This window comes from Lathamus discolor, chromosome 22 (assembly GCF_037157495.1).
Source record: "Lathamus discolor isolate bLatDis1 chromosome 22, bLatDis1.hap1, whole genome shotgun sequence".
NCBI classification, from domain to species: domain Eukaryota; kingdom Metazoa; phylum Chordata; class Aves; order Psittaciformes; family Psittacidae; genus Lathamus; species Lathamus discolor.
The window spans coordinates 46203-66424 of record NC_088905.1 but is presented as its reverse complement, the minus strand read 5'-3'; the positions used below and the strand labels follow the sequence as shown (position 1 = coordinate 66424).

Sequence of the window (20222 nt, the reverse complement as noted above, 5' to 3'; positions counted from 1 at the left end):
GGAATTGGGGTGAAATGCCAATGTCTTGGTGCCCGGAGGGCAGAGCTCCCCTGTTCCCAACATCAGCTATGAGCACTAAGGGGAATCACCCCATGGTTTTGGAATGGGTGCCCCAGGATCAGGCAGTGAGGGGCAGGACTTGGCCCCATCCCTTTATTCACTGGGGCCTAGGTGCAGGATGGGGAAGATGCATTGGGATGGTGACAGCGAGAGCGTGGGGACAGCAAGGACATGGGGATGATAGGCAGAGGGATGCACAGGGCAGGACAGTGTTGAGGGCATGCAGGTGGTGGGAGTGCAGCAGCAGTGACTGAGGAGCTTGTGTTGGCATAGGGTTACCATGGACAGGGCACAGGGTTGGAATGCTGTGGGGATGGGGAAGGGAATGGCATGGGCAGCGGGTAGGCAAAGGGATGGGGATGGCACAAGGGATGGGATGGGCAAGGGGATGAAGATGGGGATGACATGGGGATGGGATGTGGATGGAGGAAGGGATGGGGATGGCACAGAGACAGGATGGACAAAGGGGTGGGGCTGGAGAAAGGGATGGATTTAGCACAGGGATGGGATGGGCAAATGATGATGGGATGACATGGGGATGGGATGTGGATGGGAAAAGGGATGGGGATGGCACAAGGATGGGATGGGGAAAAAAGGGACAGAGATGGGGCTGGCAGAGGACAGGGATGGAGCTGGGGACAGCACAGTCACAGGGCAGGGCGCAGGCAGTGGCATGGAGCTGGCACCCGGGTACCAGCCCTGTGAGGCTGCGGACTGGGCACTGACCCCATGGGCTCCCGTTCCCTCACTTCCAGCCGGTGAAGAATTGCTTGAAGAGCGGCGTCTCATGGCCCTGGGGCAGGATCTCCACCTGCAGGGACAGGGATGTGGTGACACTGCCTGTGCCAGCCCATGCCCCCCTCACCACTGCACCCACCTGCGTGCGGGGTGAGTGGCCCATGCGGGCGATCACCTCCTCAGCCACCCTCAGGGCCGCCTGGCGCTCCTGCTCGTTGGCCTTGCGCCCTATGGACAGGGACGTCAGAGCCACACAGGAGTGGCCCCTGTCCCCGTGTGTCCCCATCCCCATCCCTGGGCACCTTTCCAGACATAGACCTTCCCGCTGGTGCCGTTGTCCAGCACGAAGCAGTCATCGGAGCAGAGCAGGCTCTGGCTGAAGGGGCTGCTCGCAGCCACTTGGGTCAGGTCCATGCGCCCTGTTGCGTCTGACACCTGCCCAGGGACAGGGAGTCACCTCCTGCAGCATCCCCCATCCGTGCCCTGCCCCAGGGCCACTGCAGTGTGCTCTGGCTGTGCCCAGCCCCATACGTCCCCTGGGGCCACCATGGTGTTCCAGCCATGCCCGGCCCCAGTGCCACCATGGTGTCCCACCATGTCCTTGCCTTGTAGAGGACGGCTGCCCGCGCATTGCTCTGGTCGGCCACGGCGTCCTCCTCGGGGCTGCCCTCTGGCAAGGTGGGTTTGGGGCCCAGCACCTGCCAGGAGAGGGGACTCAGGCCTTAGAGCCACCCCCAGGCGCATGGGGGTTCCCCCTCTTCTCCCAGTGAGGACATCGGGGTCCTGCCGTACCTGGAGCATCTCCGGTGGCTCCTCGCCATCAGCCACGATCTCCAGGTGCGCTCTGCCTCGCCGCTCGCTGTCACGGATGGCCGCGGCCAGCTCCTGTGCCCGGCTGCGCTCCAGCGCGTTGCACCCGGAGCCGCACCAGACCAAGAGCGTCTGGGGACAGGGAGCGGGGCGGTGAGGATGGAGCCATGGGTGGTGGCTTCAACCCACCTTACCCAGGCTGGGGATGGAGCGGTCACAGGCAAATGGACACCCAGACAGATGGGCACAGGGATGGACAAATGGCTGTCCCAACGGATGGATGGACACACATACATGGATAAATGGCTGTCCCAATGGATGGATGGACAAACACAGATGGACAAATGGCTGTCCCAGTGGATGGATGGACACACACACATGGATAAATGGCTGTCCCAATGGATGGATGGACACACTCACATGGATAAATGTCTGTCCCAATGGACAGATGGACACCCAGATGGAGAAACATCCCAGCAATCACACATCCCTATGGATCAGGGAACCCCCAAGCTGATTGATTTGCAAGCCAAGAGACAGAACTCTCCAAGGAGAGACACACCCCTATGGATGGAGCGAGTGCACAGATGGCTACCTCAAAGGACAGACAAACAGCACAACAGACTGATACTTGGAAGGACAGACAGACATCCCAGCAGATAGACACCACAAAAACCAGGCAGACACCCCCATGCGGATGGATGCCCCAAGAGGACAAAGCCACCCGATGGATGGCCAGTTGCCCCAGTGGACCCGGTGAGCAGATGGGCACCCCAATGAGCTGACAGACACCCCAAGGAACAGATGAACACCCAGCAGGACACGTTGCCCTGGTTTTGGGTCGCAGGGAAGGGATGGTGGGCACGGAGCTCCCCGCACCTCGCCCAGGTCAAGGATGAAGCAGTCGCCGGTGTTGAAGCTGCTCCAGGCCAGGTCCCTCTCACTTGCCCGGATGTTCCTCCTGCCCTTCACCTGGTAGAGCCGGTGCCCAGGGCTGGAACTGGGGCGCAGGGGCTTGAACGCTGAGGCCACGCCACCGTCCTGCAGCATTGGGGTGCTGAGCGCCCATGGTGGGACCAGCATCCACCAGGGATGCTGAGCACCCAGCAGAGATACCTAGCACCCAAAAGGTGAGTGCTCAGTGCACAGCCCAGCACTCCATGGGGATGACAAGCACCGAGTATGGATGCTGAGTACCGAGAGGTGATGCTGAGCACCTACCAGGAAGGCTGAGCACCCTCCAGAGATACCGAGCACTCAAAGAAGATGCTGAGTGCCTAGCACCTGGTGTTGGTGCCCCCAGCGGGATGCTCTATATGAGCCAAGGATGCTGAGCACCCACCAGGGAGGCAGAGCACCTACCAGTGATGCCCAGCACCTAGAGGGGAGTCCCACATGCTCAGTGGGTATAAGTGAGGGTGCCAAGAGCTTGGCAGTGATGCCAAGCACCATGCAAGATGCTGAGCACTTGATCAGGATGTTGAGCATCGTGCAGAATGCTGAGCACTTGGCCAAGATGCCAAGCACGGGGTCAGGATGCCGAGCACCATGCGGGATGCTGGTGCTCAGGGGATGCTGAGGGCGGGAGCACGGTGGGGGTGCGCAGTGGTACCTGGTAGGTGACGCCGTGCGGGAAGTACTGCATGAAGAAGTCGGACTCGTTGCCCTGCACCTCGCGGTGGGTGACGGGGCGCTCGCCCAGCAGCGCGTTCAGCTGTGTGGACAGGAGGGCGCAGGCCCCCTGCTCGTCCTGCGAGGAGTCCCGGCCTGCGGGCACCCGGTGTGAGCCGCGGCTCCGCCCGCAGCCCCGGTACCTGGTGCCCAGCGTGAGCCGCGGCTCCCCCGCAGCCCCAGCCCCGGTCCCCAGCGCGCACCCAGCCAGAGGTGCAGGTGCGCCCGCTCCTCGGGGCCGTTGTGCAGCACCAGGTACGCGTCCCCCGAGAAGAACACGCCCCAGCTCCGCTCCGGGACCTCCACCGGCCGCAGCTTCTCCACCCGCCAGACGTGCAGCCCCGGGCGGGCGGCGGCGGGGCCGAAAGGGGAACCGCTGCGGGGCAAAGGGGGTGGGGGGGTGGGCAGGGGGTGATTGGGGTGATGGGGGGTGAGGTGGTGGGTGATGGGAGGATGATGGGGGGTGATGAGGGGTGATGGGGGTGTGAACACGGGGTGATGGGGGGTGATGAGTGATGGGGGGTAATGGGAGGTGATGGGGGGGGTTGGGAGGAAGGTGGTACCTTGTGGGGATTGCGGTGTACATGGCGTCAGGGTGGACGGATGGACCTGCGGACAGAGGGACACAGTGAGGTGAGAACCAGGAGGTCAAGGACACCGCAACAGGGAGATGGATGCCCCAATGGACACCCAGAGCACAGATGGACACCCCAACAGATAGATGGATGCCCCAGCAGAGAGATGGACACCCAGAAGAATGGACAGACACCCGTACGAACAGATGGCTGCCCCTATGGATAGGGGGACACCCCTACAGACAGACAGACACCCCGATAAATGGCCACCCAGGAAGACAGACAGACAGACACCCCAGTGGGTGGGAAGCCCCCAGGACAGACAGATGGACACCAGGATGGACAGACAGACCCCCTCCCCCCTGACAGACCCCTCCCCAGCTGACAGACAGACAGACCCCGTTGCTCGCAGCGGCTGCAGCAGGACAGACGGACGCCCCAGTAGCCGCGGGGCACCCGGAAGACGTCGGAGGTGACTCAGGAGCAGGAAAGGGTGGGGACGGGGAGGTGGGGAAGGGGGGGGAAAGGGCCTTGTGTGGGGGCCCCCACACTGGGAACGGGGCACCCACCATGGGACACCCCACTGCTGGGACCTGCCCTTCACCATCATGGGACCCTCCCCACTCCATTGGGACCCCCATCCCCCTAGGAACCCCACACACACACTGCTGGTACCCCCAGCCCCTGTGGGGCTGGGGCAGGTCTGAGGGGCTTGTATTGGGTGCAGGGGCCATACTGGGAGCTGCACTTGGAGAGCGCTGTACTGGTAGGGGGTTATACTCAGGTATGGGGGGGCTGCACTGGGGGGGGCTGTACTGGGGGTCCATGAGGGGTTGGGGACTCTGTAATGGGAGCAGAGCTGGAAGGCGGGGGCATTACTGGAGGCTGCATGGGGCTCATTGGGAGGCAGGGGGAGCTGCACTGGAAGCACTGGGAGGCACTGGGAGCTGTACTGGGAGGGACTGAGAAGCACTGATAACATGAGGAGCTGCACTGGGAGCACTGGGATGGATTGGGAGGCACTGGGAGCTGCACCGGGAGGCACATGGCGGGCCCTCACCCCCCTCACCCCCCGCAGCCCCCCCGGCAGCATGGCTGGGCCGTGACTCACGCATGTGACGAGTGCGAGAGGCCTCAGCCCCAGCGCGGCCCGGGGAGCCTGCGGGCCCCGGGGAGGGGATCATGTGAGTGATGCATGTGCGGTGCATGTGAGCTGCATCCCATGTACAGCAAGTACATGGTCCGTGTGTGTGGTACTGCCCGACACGCAGCGCGCCCGGTGTGCTCCGTGTGCGGGGCTACACGCGTGTGCAGTGCATGCCCCCTGCGCAGCTCTGTGCGGTGGGGGGGGGTCACATGTGCTGTGCACGCCATGGCATGTATGTAGTGTGTGTGTGCTCTGCGTGCCCGGGCCCGTGCGCCCGCACAATGCCGGGCTGTGAGATGCCAGCGCCCGTTCCAGTGCAGAGCTGGTGCCGCCTGGTGCCTGTGCCAGTGCAGTGCCGGCGCCGTCCCAGCACCGCGCAGTGCTGGTGCCGCTGCCAAGCCACCCCCATGCAGTGCCAGTGCCACTGCAGTGCCCGTGCAGTGCTGGCGGCACTGCCGAGCGGGTCCTGTGCGGTGCCGACCCCGTGCTGCTGCCGGCGCCGGTTCCAAGCGGGTCCCGTGCAGTGCCAGTGCCGGTCCCGTTGTTCCCGGCGCCGAGCGGCTCCCTCTCGCCGCCGCCCGCCCCATTCCCCTCCGCTCCGTCGGTGCCGCCCCCGCCCGCCCCCGCCGCCGCCCCCCGTCCCCCGCCCGTTCTCGCTCTCCCGGCCCGGTCCCGGCGGCGTCGCGCGATGGGGCCGCCCCGGTCGTGCCTCGTGCTCGCGGCCGCGCTGCTGCCGCTGCTGCCGCCCGGGGCCGCGCCGGGACCCTCCGCGCCCGGACCCGCCGTCACCGACGCCGAGATCGAGGCGTTCCTGCGCGGCCTCCTCGGCACCGGCGACCGCGACGGGGATGGAGACGGGGACGGGAACGGCACCGACCTGGGCTTCGGCATCGACCCGAGCATCGGCACCGGCAGCGACACCGGTGAGAGAGGACGCCGCGGCCCCGCGGGGGTGCAGTGGGAGCCCCCGGCCTGGCCCTGGCGCCCCTCACCCCGCGGCGGGGCGGCTGCCCCCCCCCCCCCTCCTTCCCCTCCGTTCTCTTCCCTTCAGGCTCCCCGGGGCTGATGGAGCCCGAGAAACCCAAGAAGGGAAAGAAGGAAAAAACTCCAAAACCCACCAAGAAGCCCAAGGAGAGACCGCGGGGCTCCAAGAAGGACAAGGACAGGGACAGGGGCCGGGACAGGGACAGGGGCCGGGACAGGGACAAGCCCCCCAAGAAGCCCAAAGAGAAACCCCCAAAAGGCTCTGAGAAACCACCCAAAGGCTCCAAGAAGTCCAAGGAGAAGCCACCCAAAGCCACCAAGAAACCCTCTGGCAAGAAACCACTGGAGTCCCCGACACCTCCCCTGGAGCTCCTCATCACCCCACAGCCCCCGTGGGGTGAGGATGAGGAGGGGACACCCCATTTCCCAAAGCAGCCTTTGCCCTACGAGGAGGAGGAGGATAGGGGTGGTAGAGGTGAGTTTTGGGGAACTCCATCTCTCCACCAGCAGGGTTTTGCGGGGGTCTTGGCACATCACAGCATCACCTTGTGTCCCACAGCTCCCAGCTGCCCGGGCTTTATCCCCCTGGGGTCATGTTTCCCCCTCAGCCTTCCTCCCACCATGGGCTTTACTGCCTGTATGGGCTGGGTTTGGGGCCTGGCTTGGAGTCTGGGGTCCCCACCAGCGCCTTGCTCTGTCCCTGTCCCCAGGGGAGCCGGAGGAGCCGCCAGTGTGGGAGCTGGGCCGGGAAGACTCACACCCCGAGCCTGGTGAGTGCCCTGGGTCTTGGGGCCACCTCCCTGCGCCCCAGTGTCACTTCCCTGCACCCCAGAGCTGCCTCCCCATGCCTCAGTGTCACCTCCCTGTAATCCAGCACAACCCCTTTCACCCCAGTGCCACCTCCCTGCACCCCAGTGACACCTCCCACTCCCCATTGTCACCTCCCCGAACCCCAGTGTCACCTCCTGCACCCCAGTGCCACATCCTACTCCCCAATGTTACCTCATGCATCCCAGTGTCACCTCCCTGCACTCGTGTCACTTCCCTGCAGCTCAATGTCACCTCCCCTCATCCCCATGCCACCTCCCTTACCCCAATGCCACCTCTCCAAGTCTCAGTGTCACCTCCCTGCACCCCAATGTCACTCCCCTGCACCCCAGCGTCACCTCCCTGCACCCCAATGTCACCTCCCTGCTCCCCGATGCCACCCCCTGCACCGGGCCCCCCCAGCCCCGGGCCCCTTTCCCAAGTGCCCCCTCCCACAGAGGCCCCCACGGAGCTGGAGCCCCCGACCCTGGACTACAACGAGCAGCTGGAGCGGGAGGACTACGAGGACTGTACGTAGGGGAGCGGGTCCCGCTGCGGGGAGGAGTCCCCCCCCGGCACCCCCAGTCAGTGTCACCCCGCGCTGTCCCCAGTCGAGTACATCCGGCGGCAGCAGAAGCCTCGCAAGCCCCCCGGCAGGAAGAGCCCCCAGAGGGTCTGGCCCCAGCCTGAGGAGCCACGTGAGTGGGGGGAGCAGGGAGCATAAGGGGGGTGACAAAGGGGGTGGCACCCTCGGGGTGGGACAGTGCCCAGCCTTGGGCACCAAGGGGAGCATCATTTTGGGGCAGCTTGGAGCTGGGGTGGGCATGGGGACAGGCGGAGGGGACCCCATGGGGGTGTGAGGATCCTGTGGGGATATAGAGGGGGGTCCTGTGGGGACCCCACAGGGACATGGGGTCCTTGCAGGGATCCTACAGAAACACAGGGGACCCCACAGAGACATTGGGACCCTATAGAGTCACCCTACAGGGGCACTGTAGAGGTGTGGGGACCCCATAGAGGTGCAAGGGGCTCCCACGTGTTTCCCTTTTACCCTCTCCAGCGACGCCAGCAGAGACACCCCCAGCGCCCCCCCCACCGCCCGTCCTGGTGACCGAAGGGGACTACGATGAAGGCTTCTTGCCACCCGACTATGATGACTGTGAGTGACAGCCAGGAACACACGGGGCACCCCAGGACCCCATCCTTGTCCCCATGGGCCCCAGGCCCTCTTGTGCCCCAAAGGCATGTCCCAGCACCCCCTCCCCTTTTGCACCCACAGTCTCCTATGGGTTGCCTCCCCCACCGAAGCCCAGGAAAACCCCGGACAAAGGGGACGAGATGGAGACGGATGAGGAGAAACTCAAACCCTGTGAGAGATGGACAGGGGCTGGGTCCTGGGGCGGGTGACATCGCAATAGTACGGTTGACATGTCCCTGTGGTGGGTGACATGTCCCTACGGTGGGTGACATGTCCCTATGGTGGGTGACATGTCCCTGTGGTGGGTGACATGTCCCTATGGCAGGTGACATGTCCCTATGGCGGGTGACATGTCCCTGTGGTGGGTGACATGTCCCTACGGTGGGTGACATGTCCCTATGGTGGGTGACATGTCCCTGTGGTGGGTGACATGTCCCTATGGCAGGTGACATGTCCCTATGGCGGGTGACATGTCCCTGTGGTGGGTGACATGTCCCTACGGTGGGTGACATGTCCCTATGGTGGGTGACATGTCCCTGTGGTGGGTGACATGTCCCCGTGGTGGGTGACATGTCCCTGTGGTGGGTGCTGAATCTCCAGTAGGGAAGCCCAAGAAAGGTGGCAGCAGCAAGGAGGAGGAGGACCCCTGGGCAGAGGAGAAGGGCCGGGACCGCAAAGGTGGGTGCTCCTGTCCCCATCCCCTCGCCCCCCCCCCCTCCCTCCTAGGCTCTGCCCCCACCACTGTGCCCCTTTTCCAGGGAAACCCAAAAAGCCAGGTGGGAAGAAGTGGGAGCCAGACGAGGACGAATGGGACCCTCCAGAGGAGAAGACGAGTGAGTGTCCCTGCTTCCTGGGGCAGCGGTCACCCCTCTGTGGGGCAATGTCCGTCACCCCCCCTTGTCCCCAGGCTGCCCCCCCATCGGGCTGGAGTCCCACCGCATCGAGGATGACCAGCTCCTGGCCTCGTCCATGCTGCGCCACGGGCTGGGTGCTCAGCGCGGGCGCCTCAACATGCAGGTGAGGGGCACCCATCCTGCCCCCCTCGAAGCCAAGGGACCCCCAGACATGTCACAGAATCCCAGACTGGTTTGGGTTGGAAGGGACCTTAAAGCTCCAACCCCTGCACGGGCAGGGACCCCTTCCACTGGAGCAGCTTGCTCCAAGCCCCTGTGTCCAACCTGGCCTTGAGCACTGCCAGGGATGGGGCAGCCACAGCTTCTCTGGGCACCCTGTGCCAGCGCCTCAGCACCCTCACAGGGAACAGCTTCTGCCTTATCTCCACCCTGAGCTCCCCCTGTTTCAGTCTGAACCCATCACCCCTTGTCCCATCCCTACAGTCCCTGATGCAGAGCCCCTCTCCAGCATCCTTGTAGCCCCCTTCAGACCCTGGAAGCTGCTCTGAGGTCTCCACGCAGCTTCTCTTCTCCAGGCTGAGCAGCCCCAGTGTTCTCAGCCTGGCTCCATACGGGAGCTGCTCCAGCCCCTGAGCATCCTCGTGGCCTCCTCTGGACTTGCTCCACCAGCTCCATGTCCTTACGTTGGGGACCGTGCACACGGGGGGGGGATTCTGGGTTCCCTGCTCATCACGACCAAGTGATGCTCAATGTCCCTCTTGCTGTCCCCACCCTAGGCAGGCCCCAATGAGGACGACTTCTTCGACGGGGCTTGGTGTGCCGAGGACGACAGCCGGGCGCACTGGCTGGAGGTGGACACGCGCCGCACCACCAAGTTCACCGGTGTCATCACCCAGGGACGTGACTCCCAGATCCAGTACGGGACCAGGGGCCGGGCTGGGGGCCATGGGGTGGGGGAGCGGATGGGGATCCCCCTCTCAACCTGTCCCCTTCCTCCCGCAGCGAGGACTTTGTCACCAGTTTCTATGTGGGCTTCAGCAACGACAGCCAGAACTGGGTGATGTACACCAATGGTTATGAGGAGATGGTAGGCACCCCAAAAGCAGCTGGGGGGGGGGGGGGACAATAGGGACCCTTTGCCCCTAACTTGGCTACGTCTCCCCCCCTTCCCCATGACAGAAGTTCTACGGTAATGTGGACAAGGACACGCCGGTGCTGACCAAGTTCCCCGAGCCCATGGTGGCCCGTTACATCCGCATCTACCCCCAGACATGGAACGGGAGCCTCTGCCTGCGCCTCGAGGTCCTGGGCTGCCCCCTCTCCAGTAAGAGCCACCCCAAGGAGGGGTGGGGGTGCTGTGGAGGGGGGGTGGCACCTCTGTAGTGCCCATCACTGCATCCCCGTCCCCTCTGCAGCTGTCAGCAGCTACTACAGCCAACAGAACGAGGTGACCTCCACCGACAACCTGGACTTCCGCCACCACTCCTACAAGGATATGAGGCAGGTGAGCACCTCCGTGGGGTGGGATCCTCCATGGGGCAGGATCCTCCATAGGGGGTGGGCTCAGCCCCCAGCACTGCCCCATCTCGCCCACCCCCTTGTGCCCGCAGCTGATGAAGGTGGTCAATGAGGAGTGTCCCAGCATCACCCGCATCTACAACATCGGCAAGAGCTCGCGTGGGCTGAAGATCTACGCCATGGAGATCTCGGACAACCCGGGCGAGCACGAGACCGGTGAGGCAGGAAGGGTCTGGAAGGGACCCAGAGCAGGCAGGGGGTGCAGGCATGGGTGCAGGCAGCACCCTGAGCCTGTGTCCTGCCCGCAGGTGAGCCCGAGTTCAGGTACACAGCCGGGCTCCATGGGAATGAGGTGCTGGGCCGGGAGCTGCTGCTCCTGCTCATGCAGTTCCTGTGCAAGGAATTCCAGGATGGCAACCCCCGGGTGCGGAGCCTGGTCACTGAAACCCGCATCCACCTCGTGCCCTCCCTCAATCCTGATGGCTACGAGTTGGCCCGTGAGGCGGTGAGGGCATGGCAGGGATGGGGCAGTGGATGCGGGTGATGGATGGTGTCGTGGTTTAAGTGCTGAACCCAGGACAGATGGAGATGATGGGATGTGGGTGGTGGATGCGGGTGGTGGGATGTCGGATGGTAGATGCAGGTGTTTGGGATGTGGGGTGGTGGATCCAGGTGTTTGGGATGTGGGGTGGTGGATGTAGGTGTTTGGGATGTGGGGTGGTGGATGCAGGTGTTTGGGATGTGGGGCGGTGGATGTAGGTGTTTGGGATGTGGGGCGGTGGATGTAGGTGTTTGGGATGTGGGGTGGTGGATGCAGGTGTTTGGGATGTGGGGCGGTGGATGTAGGTGTTTGGGATATGGGGTGGTGGATGCAGGTGATAGATGCAGGTGGTGGATGCAGGGTGGTGGATGTGGGTGGTTGGATGCAGGTGGTGGATGCGAGTGGCAGATGCTGGTGGTGGGATGCACCCTCCAGCTCACCGCTGCCCCGGGCTGCTGCAGGGCTCTGAACTGGGCAACTGGGCTCTGGGCCACTGGACAGAGGAGGGCTACGACCTCTTTGAGAACTTCCCTGACTTGGCTTCAGCTCTGTGGGCAGCTGAGGACAGGAAGCTGGTGCCTCACAAGTTCCCCAACCACCACATCCCCATCCCTGAGCACTACTTGGCTGAGGACGCCACAGTGAGCCGCATAATGGGGCATGGTGATGGGGACGTGATGGGGAGGTGATGGGGCAGTGAAGGGGCAGTGAATGGCAGGTGATGGGGAGGTGAAGGGAAGGTGATGGGACCGTGAAGGGAAGGTGATGGGGCAGTGAAGGGGAGGTGATAGGGAGGTAAATGGGAGGTGGTGGGGCAGTGAAGGGGAGGTGAAGGTGCAGTGAAGGGGAGGCGGTGGGGCGATCATGGGCAGGTGATGTCTCACACCACCTGCCCCCTTTGGCAGGTAGCGGTGGAGACGCGGGCTGTCATGGCGTGGATGGACAAGAACCCCTTTGTGCTGGGAGCTAACCTGCAGGGCGGAGAGAAGCTGGTGTCCTACCCCTTCGATGCAGCCCGTCCTGTCAGCGAGACACCAGCGGCCGCCCTGCGCCCACCGGATGAGTATGAGGATGAGAACCCGGAGCTGCAGGAGACCCCCGACCATGCCATCTTCCGCTGGCTCGCCATCTCCTACGCCTCGGCCCATCTCACCATGAGCGAGACCTTCCGTGGTGGCTGCCACACGCAGGACATGACCAATGCCATGGGCATCGTGCAGGGTGCCAAGTGGCACCCCCGGGCAGGCAGTAAGTGGGTGCCACGCTGCGCGGCACCAGCTTGTCCACCACGTGGAGGTGCGAGTGAGCAGCTGGGTGGGTGCTTGGCTGTTTGTCTTGCAGGCATGAATGACTTCAGCTACCTGCACACCAACTGCCTGGAGCTCTCCATCTACCTGGGCTGTGACAAGTTCCCCCACGAGAGTGAGCTGCAGCAGGAGTGGGAGAACAACAAGGAGTCTCTGCTCACCTTCATGGAGCAGGCAAGTGCTGGATGCATCAGGCAGGGAGTGGGCAGGGCACTGCCTGCCCCACACAGCTCCTCTCATCCCCCTTCCTACCCAGGTCCATCGGGGCATCAAGGGCTTGGTGACGGACCAGCAGGGAGAACCCATTGCCAACGCCACCATTGTCGTGGGGGGCATCAACCACAACATCAGGACAGGTAGGGCATGCGGCAGGGTGTGGGGCAGGGTGCTGGCAGCACTGTGCCACCTCCTTCACACGCTGCCGCATCCCTTCGCTGCCTGCAGCCAGCGGTGGGGATTACTGGCGCATCCTGAACCCCGGTGAGTACCGCGTCTCAGCCCGCGCCGAGGGCTACAACCCCAGCGTCAAGACCTGCAGCGTCCTCTACGATATTGGGGCCACCCAATGCAACTTCGTGCTGTCGCGCTCCAACTGGAAGCGCATCCGGGAGATCATGGCCATGAACGGGAACCGGCCCATCCGCCGCATTGTGCCCGGCCGCCCCATGACGCCCCGCGAGCGCCTGCGCCTGCAGATGCGGCTCCGGCACCGCATGCGTCTGCGGCAGCAGATGAGGCTCCGGAGGCTCAATGCCACCACTGCTGCCAGCAGCCCCACGGCCCCGGCGCCCACCACAGCCATGCACATCCCCTTCAGCAGCACAGCCTATGTGCCCTGGAGCCAAGAGCCACCTACAGCCGGCACCTGGGAGATGGAGACCGAAACAGAGGTGGTGACCGAGGTGGTGACTGAGACAGAAACCTGGGAGCTGGGCACAGGGACGGCGCAGCCCTTCACCACGGCCGAGACCTACACCGTGAACTTTGGTGACTAGGGGTGCTTGTCCCCTCGTTCCTGCCTCAGCCACGGCCGGACACCCGTCGCAGGCTCCGGCATCGCTTCCAAAGTCTCCTCGAGCCCGGCAGCCCGCCCTGAGTGGGCTCCAGCTGCTCCACCCACGCTGCTTCCTAGGGCTGTGCTGCTGCTCGCCCCAAGGCTGGGTGGCTGTGGAGTGTGCCCCGTGCCGGGCTCCAGGGCCAGCACCAAAAGATGCGCTGCCCCATCCCTGAGACATGGGATGGGGCGAAGCAGTACACAGCCCTCACCCCATCCCATCCCAGTGGTGTTGGCAGGGGTGGTCCTGCTGTCCAGGGCAGGGCCCAACGGAGGCAGGCACAGCTCCACTCCCCTCCACACAGTTTTTTGTTACACAAATAAATCAAGTTATATTGGTAAGAGAATCTGTCCTTTGCAACCAGCAGCTCCGTGCCAGCGCTCCCAGGAGGACAGCCAGGAATGACACAAAGGTGGTAGGTGCTGGTATGCTCTGAGGGGTTTATTGAGTCCATGCTTGCTCCATCAGTGCTTGACCTCCATGTCCCCATCATCGTCCTCAGCTCCGAAGCCAGAGAAGGAGATGGGCTGGCAGCTGAGATCACGCAGGTTGATGAGGCAGGCGGTCTGCGTGGTGCTGAAGGTGGGCACTGTCACCAGCAGGACCTGCTGCCCGTTCTCCCCTGCAGACACAGGCGGATGAGCCCCCACTCACACCCTGGCACAGGGTTGGGGGTGCTGCAGGCGCAGGACTCACCTGTGAGCAGCTTGGACTGGAAGCGGGGAGCGTTGCCGCAGAAGTAGACATGTGGGCACTCGGTGATGATGAACGGGTCCAAGTTGTAGAAGGGGTAGCAGCCTGGGAGGGATGGAAACCAGGGGGTTAGCTTATACCCCCTCAGCAACACCCACACAGCTCAGCTGCCACCAGCCCTTGCCTCACCTAGTGTGTCTGGCGCTGTGGGGCTGATGTGTCCTGCCAGCAGCGTCCATTCCAGGATTTCCAGGTAGTCATCCATGCTGCTGTACTTGAAGATGTCACTGACGTTTTGTCCCGATGTCCCCAAAAACCTGCATTTTGGAGGTAGAAAGCGGGGGGTCACCCGGCTGTACCTGCCATGATTCAGCCCACGATCCCAGAGCTGCTCACAGGCTGGCACAGGATGTTTTACCTGACGCCGTCCACATCAGCCTGGTAGGGGTTGGTGACCAGGCGCAGCGTGGCGTAGGCACTGGCGAGGGGCAGCATGCAGTGGTGCAGCGGCTGCTGCGGCAGCATGTAGTTGGTGGGGTCAAACTCACCGGGCATCACATCCACAGGCACTGAGCTCTGTGGGATCAACAGGGATAAACCACCCTCTGATGGGGCTGGGAGCAGTTGGAGCTGCAGCCGGCTCTGCCTTTCTCCCCCATTTGGCTCCTGCTGCATCCCACAGGAAGCCTCTCTTGGCTTCACCACAGACCAGATGCCGGAATCCGGGCCGGGCGCTGTGTTCCCATTCGGCACCACATGGACTGCTCAAAGGGAATGTGTGGCTGGGGACAGGGCCCCCCTGAGCCCCTGGGCTGCTGGCAGAGCATCATTCCCTGCCTCGGGAGCCAGGCACCCTCCCCCAGCAGGTCCTGATTCCCTGGCCAGCCCCATCCTGCTCCACATGCTCACACAAAGCTGCAGCAGGATCTCATCCAGCATCTTCATGGCCTCCACACTCGCTGCCTGCGTCTTCTTGGTCAAGTACTTGGCCTTGGTTGGGGGGGAGACAGTGAGGAAAGGACCCTGTCCCCTCGCAGGTCCCTTCCTGCCCAGCGCCTGTCCCCATCGTACCTTGTTGAGGGTGTCCCGGCTCTGGGTGTTCTGGCTCAGCATGTTCCCAGCCAGGATGACGCGGGAGATGCGTGCGGCGCAGCTCTGCTGGCCCTCAGCACCCAACTGCCCCGTGACCACGTCCAGCAGCAGTTGGGTGCTCAGCAGGGACTCACCACTGCCACTGCCCAGCCCCAGCCCTGACGCCAGCAGCACGAACCTGCACAAGTGTGGGCAGCACCTGTGATTCCTGAGTGCACCCAGCCCTGCCCGCACCCAGCCCTGCCTGCACCATCCCTCCCCGCAAGGAGGTGCTTCAGAGAGCTGGGGTAGGATCATGAGCCCCCATACGTGGTTTCTCGGCACAAGGCACCTATTCCACCAGACCCAGGGGACAGCAGGGACACAGTGCCAGCCCCTCCTGTCCCTGCGCTCACCGGTCGGAGCTGGGCCCATTGCGGGGCAGTGCTGGAGGCAGGCTGGCGAAGCAGTGATCCTCCACCAGGAACTTCCCGTTGTCCTGCTCATAGCCGTACACAGCAAAGATGGTCCCTATGGCACAGAGTGGACGGTCACCCCCAGCCCAGGCCCCGAGGTGGCTGCCAGTGAGAGTCCATTGTCCCCTACCTGTCACCAGCTTCTGCACCTCGACAGCTCCTTCCAGCTTGATCCGCTGCAGCTCATCCTCCAGGATCAGCTCGTCGGAGGGGTCAATGTACTTGGGCAGGGGCGGCTGCGGCACCAGGTTGTGCTGGGGGAGACACACACAGGGGAGGCTGTGACAGCCTCAGTGATGGCAAAGAGCCCTTTCCCATCCTGGCCAAACTCTGCTCATGGAAACCAGCCCTGGCGCTGCTCTGGCACCCAGAGGAGTTGTTTTTACCTAACGCTTCCCACAGTGCCCACTAAAGTCTGGGAGGAACTGGGACATGGAGCTCTGCCTCACCTCTGGAAATGTGTTTGCAGTCACTACCCCGGACATCCCAACCTTCATGCTCCAAACTTTCCAATGTGCTCCCTGGGAGCCGGCCCTGAGGATGGAAAAGCTACCCTGGCCACCCCCCGCATCCTCACCCTCCAGAACAGGGAAAGGGGGGTTGCTCTGCTAATCCCGCTGGATCCAAATACTCCAAGGGCAGGAAAAGCAATGCCAAGCTGGCAGCAAGGGGTGGCACTGTGATGGGGTGGGCACAGAGATTATTATCCACCAGCTCCTCAGGTCAAAGCCCTGGCAGCTCCCACTTTCTCGGCCACAGCAAGCATGAGGGAAGCAATGGGAAGGCAGCTGAGGTCCTGGTGTGTGTTGGCACATTCGCCAGAGGAGGAGGAGGAATGTTCCCTCCTTACCTCCTCGCTGATCTCCTGCAGGATGGAGGGCTGCAGCTGCATGGCCTTGAAGAGCGTCCCCACCACGCAGCACTTCTCTCCCACCTGCAGCTCGCAGAGCTTCCTCAGTGCTATGGCATTCCCTGTGGAGAGAACCGGGGCTCAGCCACGCTCCGGGCACAGCTCAACGGGCCCAGACGTGAGGCAGTGAGGGAATGAGGGGAAGGTTCCCACTCATCCTCAAGGCACAGAGCTCAGCTCACATGTGTGGGCCAGATGGGGCCAGCACAGCACAGCCAAGAGGCAGCACTGGTGGAGGGGAAGCTGGGTCATGCCCAGCAATTCCTGGGAAAGGAGAGAGCACAGAATGGGGACTGGTGTGCTGGGCATGCAGCTGGTGCTCTTGCCCTTGGGCACGAGGGGCTGGTGCTGCTGCTCTCCATAAGGAGATGACACAAACATGCCACTTGGGTTGAACAGGCAGGAGAGTTCATTCCCCCCTGTCAGGGCTGGATCCTCTGCCCAGGATCCCCATCACAGCCAGGCACACTGGGGAGATCCCAATGTGAAGGCAGTGGCAGGAAAGGCACAAATGGGATCCCCAGAGGAAACCAGAGCAGACCAGGAACCAATCTGTGCCTCAGGAGGTGCAATAAGCAGCACAGCCCCAGCACTCCATCACCTCTGCAGGCAGAACCCACATCTCCCCCACAAGCTGAGCCCAAGACTTGTCACTTCACCCATGAGGACCCAGAGACACTTCAACCCCATCCTGTACGTGTCTGTAGGACTTTTATCTCCCGCTGTTTAAACCAGCCCGTGAAGCCCGTTCACGCCTCCATCCATGCCTCCACCTCCACCATCCCGCAGTGAGCAGGAGTGGCTGCCAGGCGCTGCCGGGCTCCTCTCCCAGAACAACACTGCCAGATCCCGCTCTGTGCCGGCTCCTCCAGCCTTGCTGTGCGCCGGGGGGTGACGTTTCCCCCCAAAAAACCTCTCCCTTTGCTCATCACGCGCCTGCTGAACGTGACTCCGGTCCATGGGAAGGGCCCTGCTGGGATCCCAGGCAGCCGGGGCTCAGCAGAGCTGGAAACACAAGTTCATCCATCCCAGGAATGCAAACACTTGGAGTCAGGAAAAACAATCCGGGTTTGGTTTCTTATTCTTGGCTCTCCCCCCCAGCTCAGGGGGAGGGGGCTGCGCTCTGCAGACACAGACCCAGAAGTCCCATCCCATGACTCCACACGTGGAGCTTTAGGAAACCGCTGGTTCCCGTCACCATGGCACAATCCAGCTCTGTGGAAGCAGCGCAGCCTCAGCTCTACTCAGCCCAGGGGCTGGGGAGAAGAAGGAAAACAAGCAGCCAGCCCAAAAAGCTCCTTAGAAGGGAAAAGCTGAGAATTCGGCTGGGCCAGGAAGGTAGAATTCAATCATGGGCTTTACCATGCCAGAGAAGCCGTGGTTTTAGGAATGCTGGGACACTGCCTAGCAGGGAAAACATTCCCAGGAACACGTGTGGGGTATTCGACCCTCAGACGTGTGTGTAAGGTGAGAAAACCAGAGGGGCTGTGTGAGCCTGAGAGACCTGGGGAATTGGTACCACGTGAACGTCATGGACTTCAACAAGGCCAAGAGCAGGGTCCTGTCCCCAGCACAAGCACAGGCTGGGGGAGACTGGATGGAGCAGCCTGAGGAGAAGGACTTGGGGGTGTTGGATGAGAAGCTCCCCATGACCCGGCTTCAGTGAGCGTTTGAGCCCAGAACCCCGCCGTGTGCTGGGCTGCACCCCCAGAGAGTGAGCAGCAGCTCAGGGAGGGGATCCTGCCCCTCTGCTGGGCTCTGGGGAGGCCTCCCCTGCAGCCCTGATCCACCTCTGGGGCAGCAGCACAAGAGGGACCTGGAGCTGCTGGAGCGAGGCCAGAGGAGGCCACGGAGCTGCTGCGAGGGCTGGAGCAGCTCTGCTCTGGAGCCAGGCTGAGAGAGCTGGGCTGGGGCAGCCTGGAGAAGAGAAGGCTCCTGAAGGGGAGACCTGAGAGCAGCCCCAGTGCCTAAAGGGGCTGCAGGGAACCTGGAGAGGGGCTTGGGACAAGGGCCTGTAGGGACAGGCCAAGGGGAATGGTTTGAACCTGCCCGAGGGGAGACTGAGCTGAGCTCTTAGGCAGAAGCTCTTCCCTGTGAGGGTGCTGAGGCGCTGGCACAGGGTGCCCAGAGAAGCTGTGGCTGCCCCATCCCTGGCAGTGCTCAAGGCCAGGTTGGACACAGGGGCTTGGAGCAAGCTGCTCCAGTGGAAGGGGTCCCTGCCCGTGGCAGGGCTTGGAGCTGGAGGAGCTTTAAGGTCCCCGCAGCCCAACCCAGTCTGATTGTACGAAGCTCCCACTGCAGGGCTCCCAGCACTGGCTGTGGGGCTCTGTCCTCCTGCCCCACAGACGGGGTCTCCCCACTCACCCCACTTGCTCCGCGCACGCTCCTGCAGGATGGGCCGCATGCGGGCGAGGCGCACGGCGTAGATGTGCGCGTACTGGTGCCCGAAGCTGCGCTCGCCCAGGCGGAAGGGCTGGGACTGATCCGTGTACCCCGACACCGGCACCCGCGTGAACATGGGGGGCTCGGCCGAGGGGGCGCTCAGCAGCCCCTGCGCCGTGGGGGCCGCCTGCTCCGAGAACATGGTGGGTGCTGGGGGGGGCGGGAGGCAGGGACTGGGAAAGAGAATGGGAAAACTCCGGATACGGGCACGTTCCTGGAACCCAGAACAGCCCCCGGACCCCCCAAACACTGCCCCGGACCCCACAAACACTGCCCCGGACCCCCCCCACAACCCCGGACCCCCCAGACACTGCCCCGGACCCCCCAAACACAACCCCGGACCCCCCAACACTGCCCCGGACCCCCCACACAACCCCGGACCCCCCAACACTGCCCCGGACCCCCCCAAACACTGCCCCGGCACCGGGACCCCCCAGAGCGCTCTCAAGCACAAGGACCCCACAGAGACCCCCCCCCAAACACCACCCCCAGCCCTTCCCCACCCCCACCCCCGGTGCCCCCCGTACTCAACCTCCCCGGACCCCAGGTCACGTACGGGTCAGAGGTCAGAGGTCGCGGTGCCGGTATCACGGACGCGCCATGGGGGGGAGGGTGTGGGGGGGTGGGGAAAGGAAAAGGCGCGAAATGCGCCGCCACAGGCGGAAGTTGCGTAGCCGCGGAGCGGAAGTAGCGTCAAGGCGGCGGGTCGCCGTGGCAACCGCTAGCGGCGTTACCATGGGAACGGGAGGACGGGGCGGGTACCGGGACCCACCGGGTCCCATCGCCATGGGGGTGCGTGGGGGGCACTTGGGGTTCTGTGCCCCCAGGGAGGGGTGCCTCTCCCTGCGCTGGGGACGTGGCAGCCCTCTGGGGACACCGGGAGGGGTCTGGGGGTGTGGGGCTGCCTCCCTCCCCAGGGACACTGCGGAGGGATGGATGGGGGTGCTCAGAGGGACCCCAATGCCCCAAGGGGTGCCCCATCGCTGGGGGTCACTTGTGTGCCCCCCTGTGTGGGGCGGGCTGGGACCTGCTGCGTTTTGGGGTGCTGGGGGTAGGATTTAGCCCTTGGTGGGGTCTGGGCTGCGAGGGGGTGTTCGGGGTGCCACCCCCTCTGTCTTCCTTGTGGGGAGGATCCCCAAAATTCAGTGCCTCTGGCACAGCTGTGGTGCACCCCAGTTGGTCTCTGCACCTTTGGGGGCCCTGTCCTCCCCCCCAAATACCCCCCAGTGCCCTCAACCAGCTCCTTATCTCCCAGCCAAGCCACATTGGGGGGGTCTCCCCACAGCTGGGGGAGGACGCAGGAGGCTGGGAAGGCACAGGAGGACCTTTAGCATCCCCACACGTGTGGGGCAGCCCCATGGCGGG

General features: G+C 63.6%; 3 protein-coding genes across 5 annotated transcripts; 1 reads left to right on the top strand and 2 right to left on the bottom strand.

Moving 5' to 3' along the window:
- Positions 1-118: 118 nt before the first annotated feature.
- On the bottom strand, positions 119-4349 carry CAPG (capping actin protein, gelsolin like). Its single transcript, XM_065659270.1, has 10 exons — positions 4253-4349; positions 3843-3888; positions 3483-3655; positions 3221-3375; positions 2488-2649; positions 1591-1740; positions 1404-1496; positions 1101-1233; positions 938-1026; positions 119-871 (listed from the first exon to the last, which is right to left on the bottom strand). The coding sequence occupies exons 2-10, from the start codon at positions 3863-3865 to the stop codon at positions 806-808; spliced, it is 1044 nt and encodes a 347-aa protein (XP_065515342.1). The 5' UTR covers positions 3866-3888; positions 4253-4349; the 3' UTR covers positions 119-805.
- Positions 4350-5667: 1318 nt separating this feature from the next.
- On the top strand, positions 5668-13611 carry AEBP1 (AE binding protein 1). 2 transcript variants are annotated; one of them, XM_065659264.1, is made up of 21 exons: positions 5669-5924; positions 6053-6460; positions 6696-6755; positions 7251-7322; positions 7404-7490; positions 7853-7951; positions 8072-8161; positions 8591-8668; positions 8749-8823; positions 8898-9007; positions 9621-9760; positions 9847-9931; positions 10024-10168; positions 10260-10348; positions 10455-10578; positions 10671-10867; positions 11365-11544; positions 11809-12151; positions 12245-12384; positions 12467-12566; positions 12655-13611. In XM_065659264.1, exons 1-21 carry the CDS (start codon positions 5690-5692, stop codon positions 13203-13205), a joined length of 3408 nt encoding a protein of 1135 aa, XP_065515336.1. In that variant the 5' UTR covers positions 5669-5689; the 3' UTR covers positions 13206-13611. The 2 variants fall into 2 exon arrangements, with proteins under 2 accessions (XP_065515337.1, XP_065515336.1); XM_065659265.1 differs by lacking the exon at positions 11365-11544 and having other exon boundaries at positions 5668-5924.
- Positions 13612-13685: 74 nt separating this feature from the next.
- On the bottom strand, positions 13686-19519 carry POLD2 (DNA polymerase delta 2, accessory subunit). Of its 2 annotated transcripts, XM_065659267.1 has the most exons (11): positions 19414-19519; positions 18780-19030; positions 16356-16477; positions 15636-15759; positions 15446-15560; positions 15030-15228; positions 14868-14948; positions 14377-14534; positions 14148-14275; positions 13962-14063; positions 13686-13887 (listed from the first exon to the last, which is right to left on the bottom strand). In XM_065659267.1, exons 2-11 carry the CDS (start codon positions 18997-18999, stop codon positions 13730-13732), a joined length of 1407 nt encoding a protein of 468 aa, XP_065515339.1. In that variant the 5' UTR covers positions 19000-19030; positions 19414-19519; the 3' UTR covers positions 13686-13729. The 2 variants fall into 2 exon arrangements, with proteins under 2 accessions (XP_065515339.1, XP_065515341.1); XM_065659269.1 differs by lacking the exons at positions 18780-19030; positions 19414-19519 and adding an exon at positions 17352-18221.
- Between the last annotated feature and the right edge of the window lie 703 nt (positions 19520-20222).

Bases quoted from the DNA above. Each gene is read 5' to 3' on its own strand.
- CAPG (XM_065659270.1), bottom strand. From the start codon at position 3,865: ATGTACACCGCAATCCCCACAAG. The intron at 1,497-1,590 runs GTACGGCAGGAC...CTCTCCTGGCAG, and splicing joins AGCCACCGGAGATGCTCCAG to GTGCTGGGCCCCAAACCCAC. The intron at 872-937 runs GTGGGTGCAGTG...CTGTCCCTGCAG, and splicing joins GCCACTCACCCCGCACGCAG to GTGGAGATCCTGCCCCAGGG.
- AEBP1 (XM_065659264.1), top strand. From the start codon at position 5,690: ATGGGGCCGCCCCGGTCGTGCCTCGTGCTCGCGGCCGCGCTGCTGCCG. The intron at 9,008-9,620 runs GTGAGGGGCACC...TCCCCACCCTAG, and splicing joins GCGGGCGCCTCAACATGCAG to GCAGGCCCCAATGAGGACGA. The intron at 9,932-10,023 runs GTAGGCACCCCA...TCCCCATGACAG, and splicing joins CCAATGGTTATGAGGAGATG to AAGTTCTACGGTAATGTGGA.
- POLD2 (XM_065659267.1), bottom strand. From the start codon at position 18,999: ATGTTCTCGGAGCAGGCGGCCCCCACGGCGCAGGGGCTGCTGAGCGCC. The intron at 15,760-16,355 runs GTAAGGAGGGAA...TGTCTCCCCCAG, and splicing joins TGCAGGAGATCAGCGAGGAG to CACAACCTGGTGCCGCAGCC. The intron at 14,535-14,867 runs GTGAGCATGTGG...TTGATCCCACAG, and splicing joins AGATCCTGCTGCAGCTTTGT to AGCTCAGTGCCTGTGGATGT.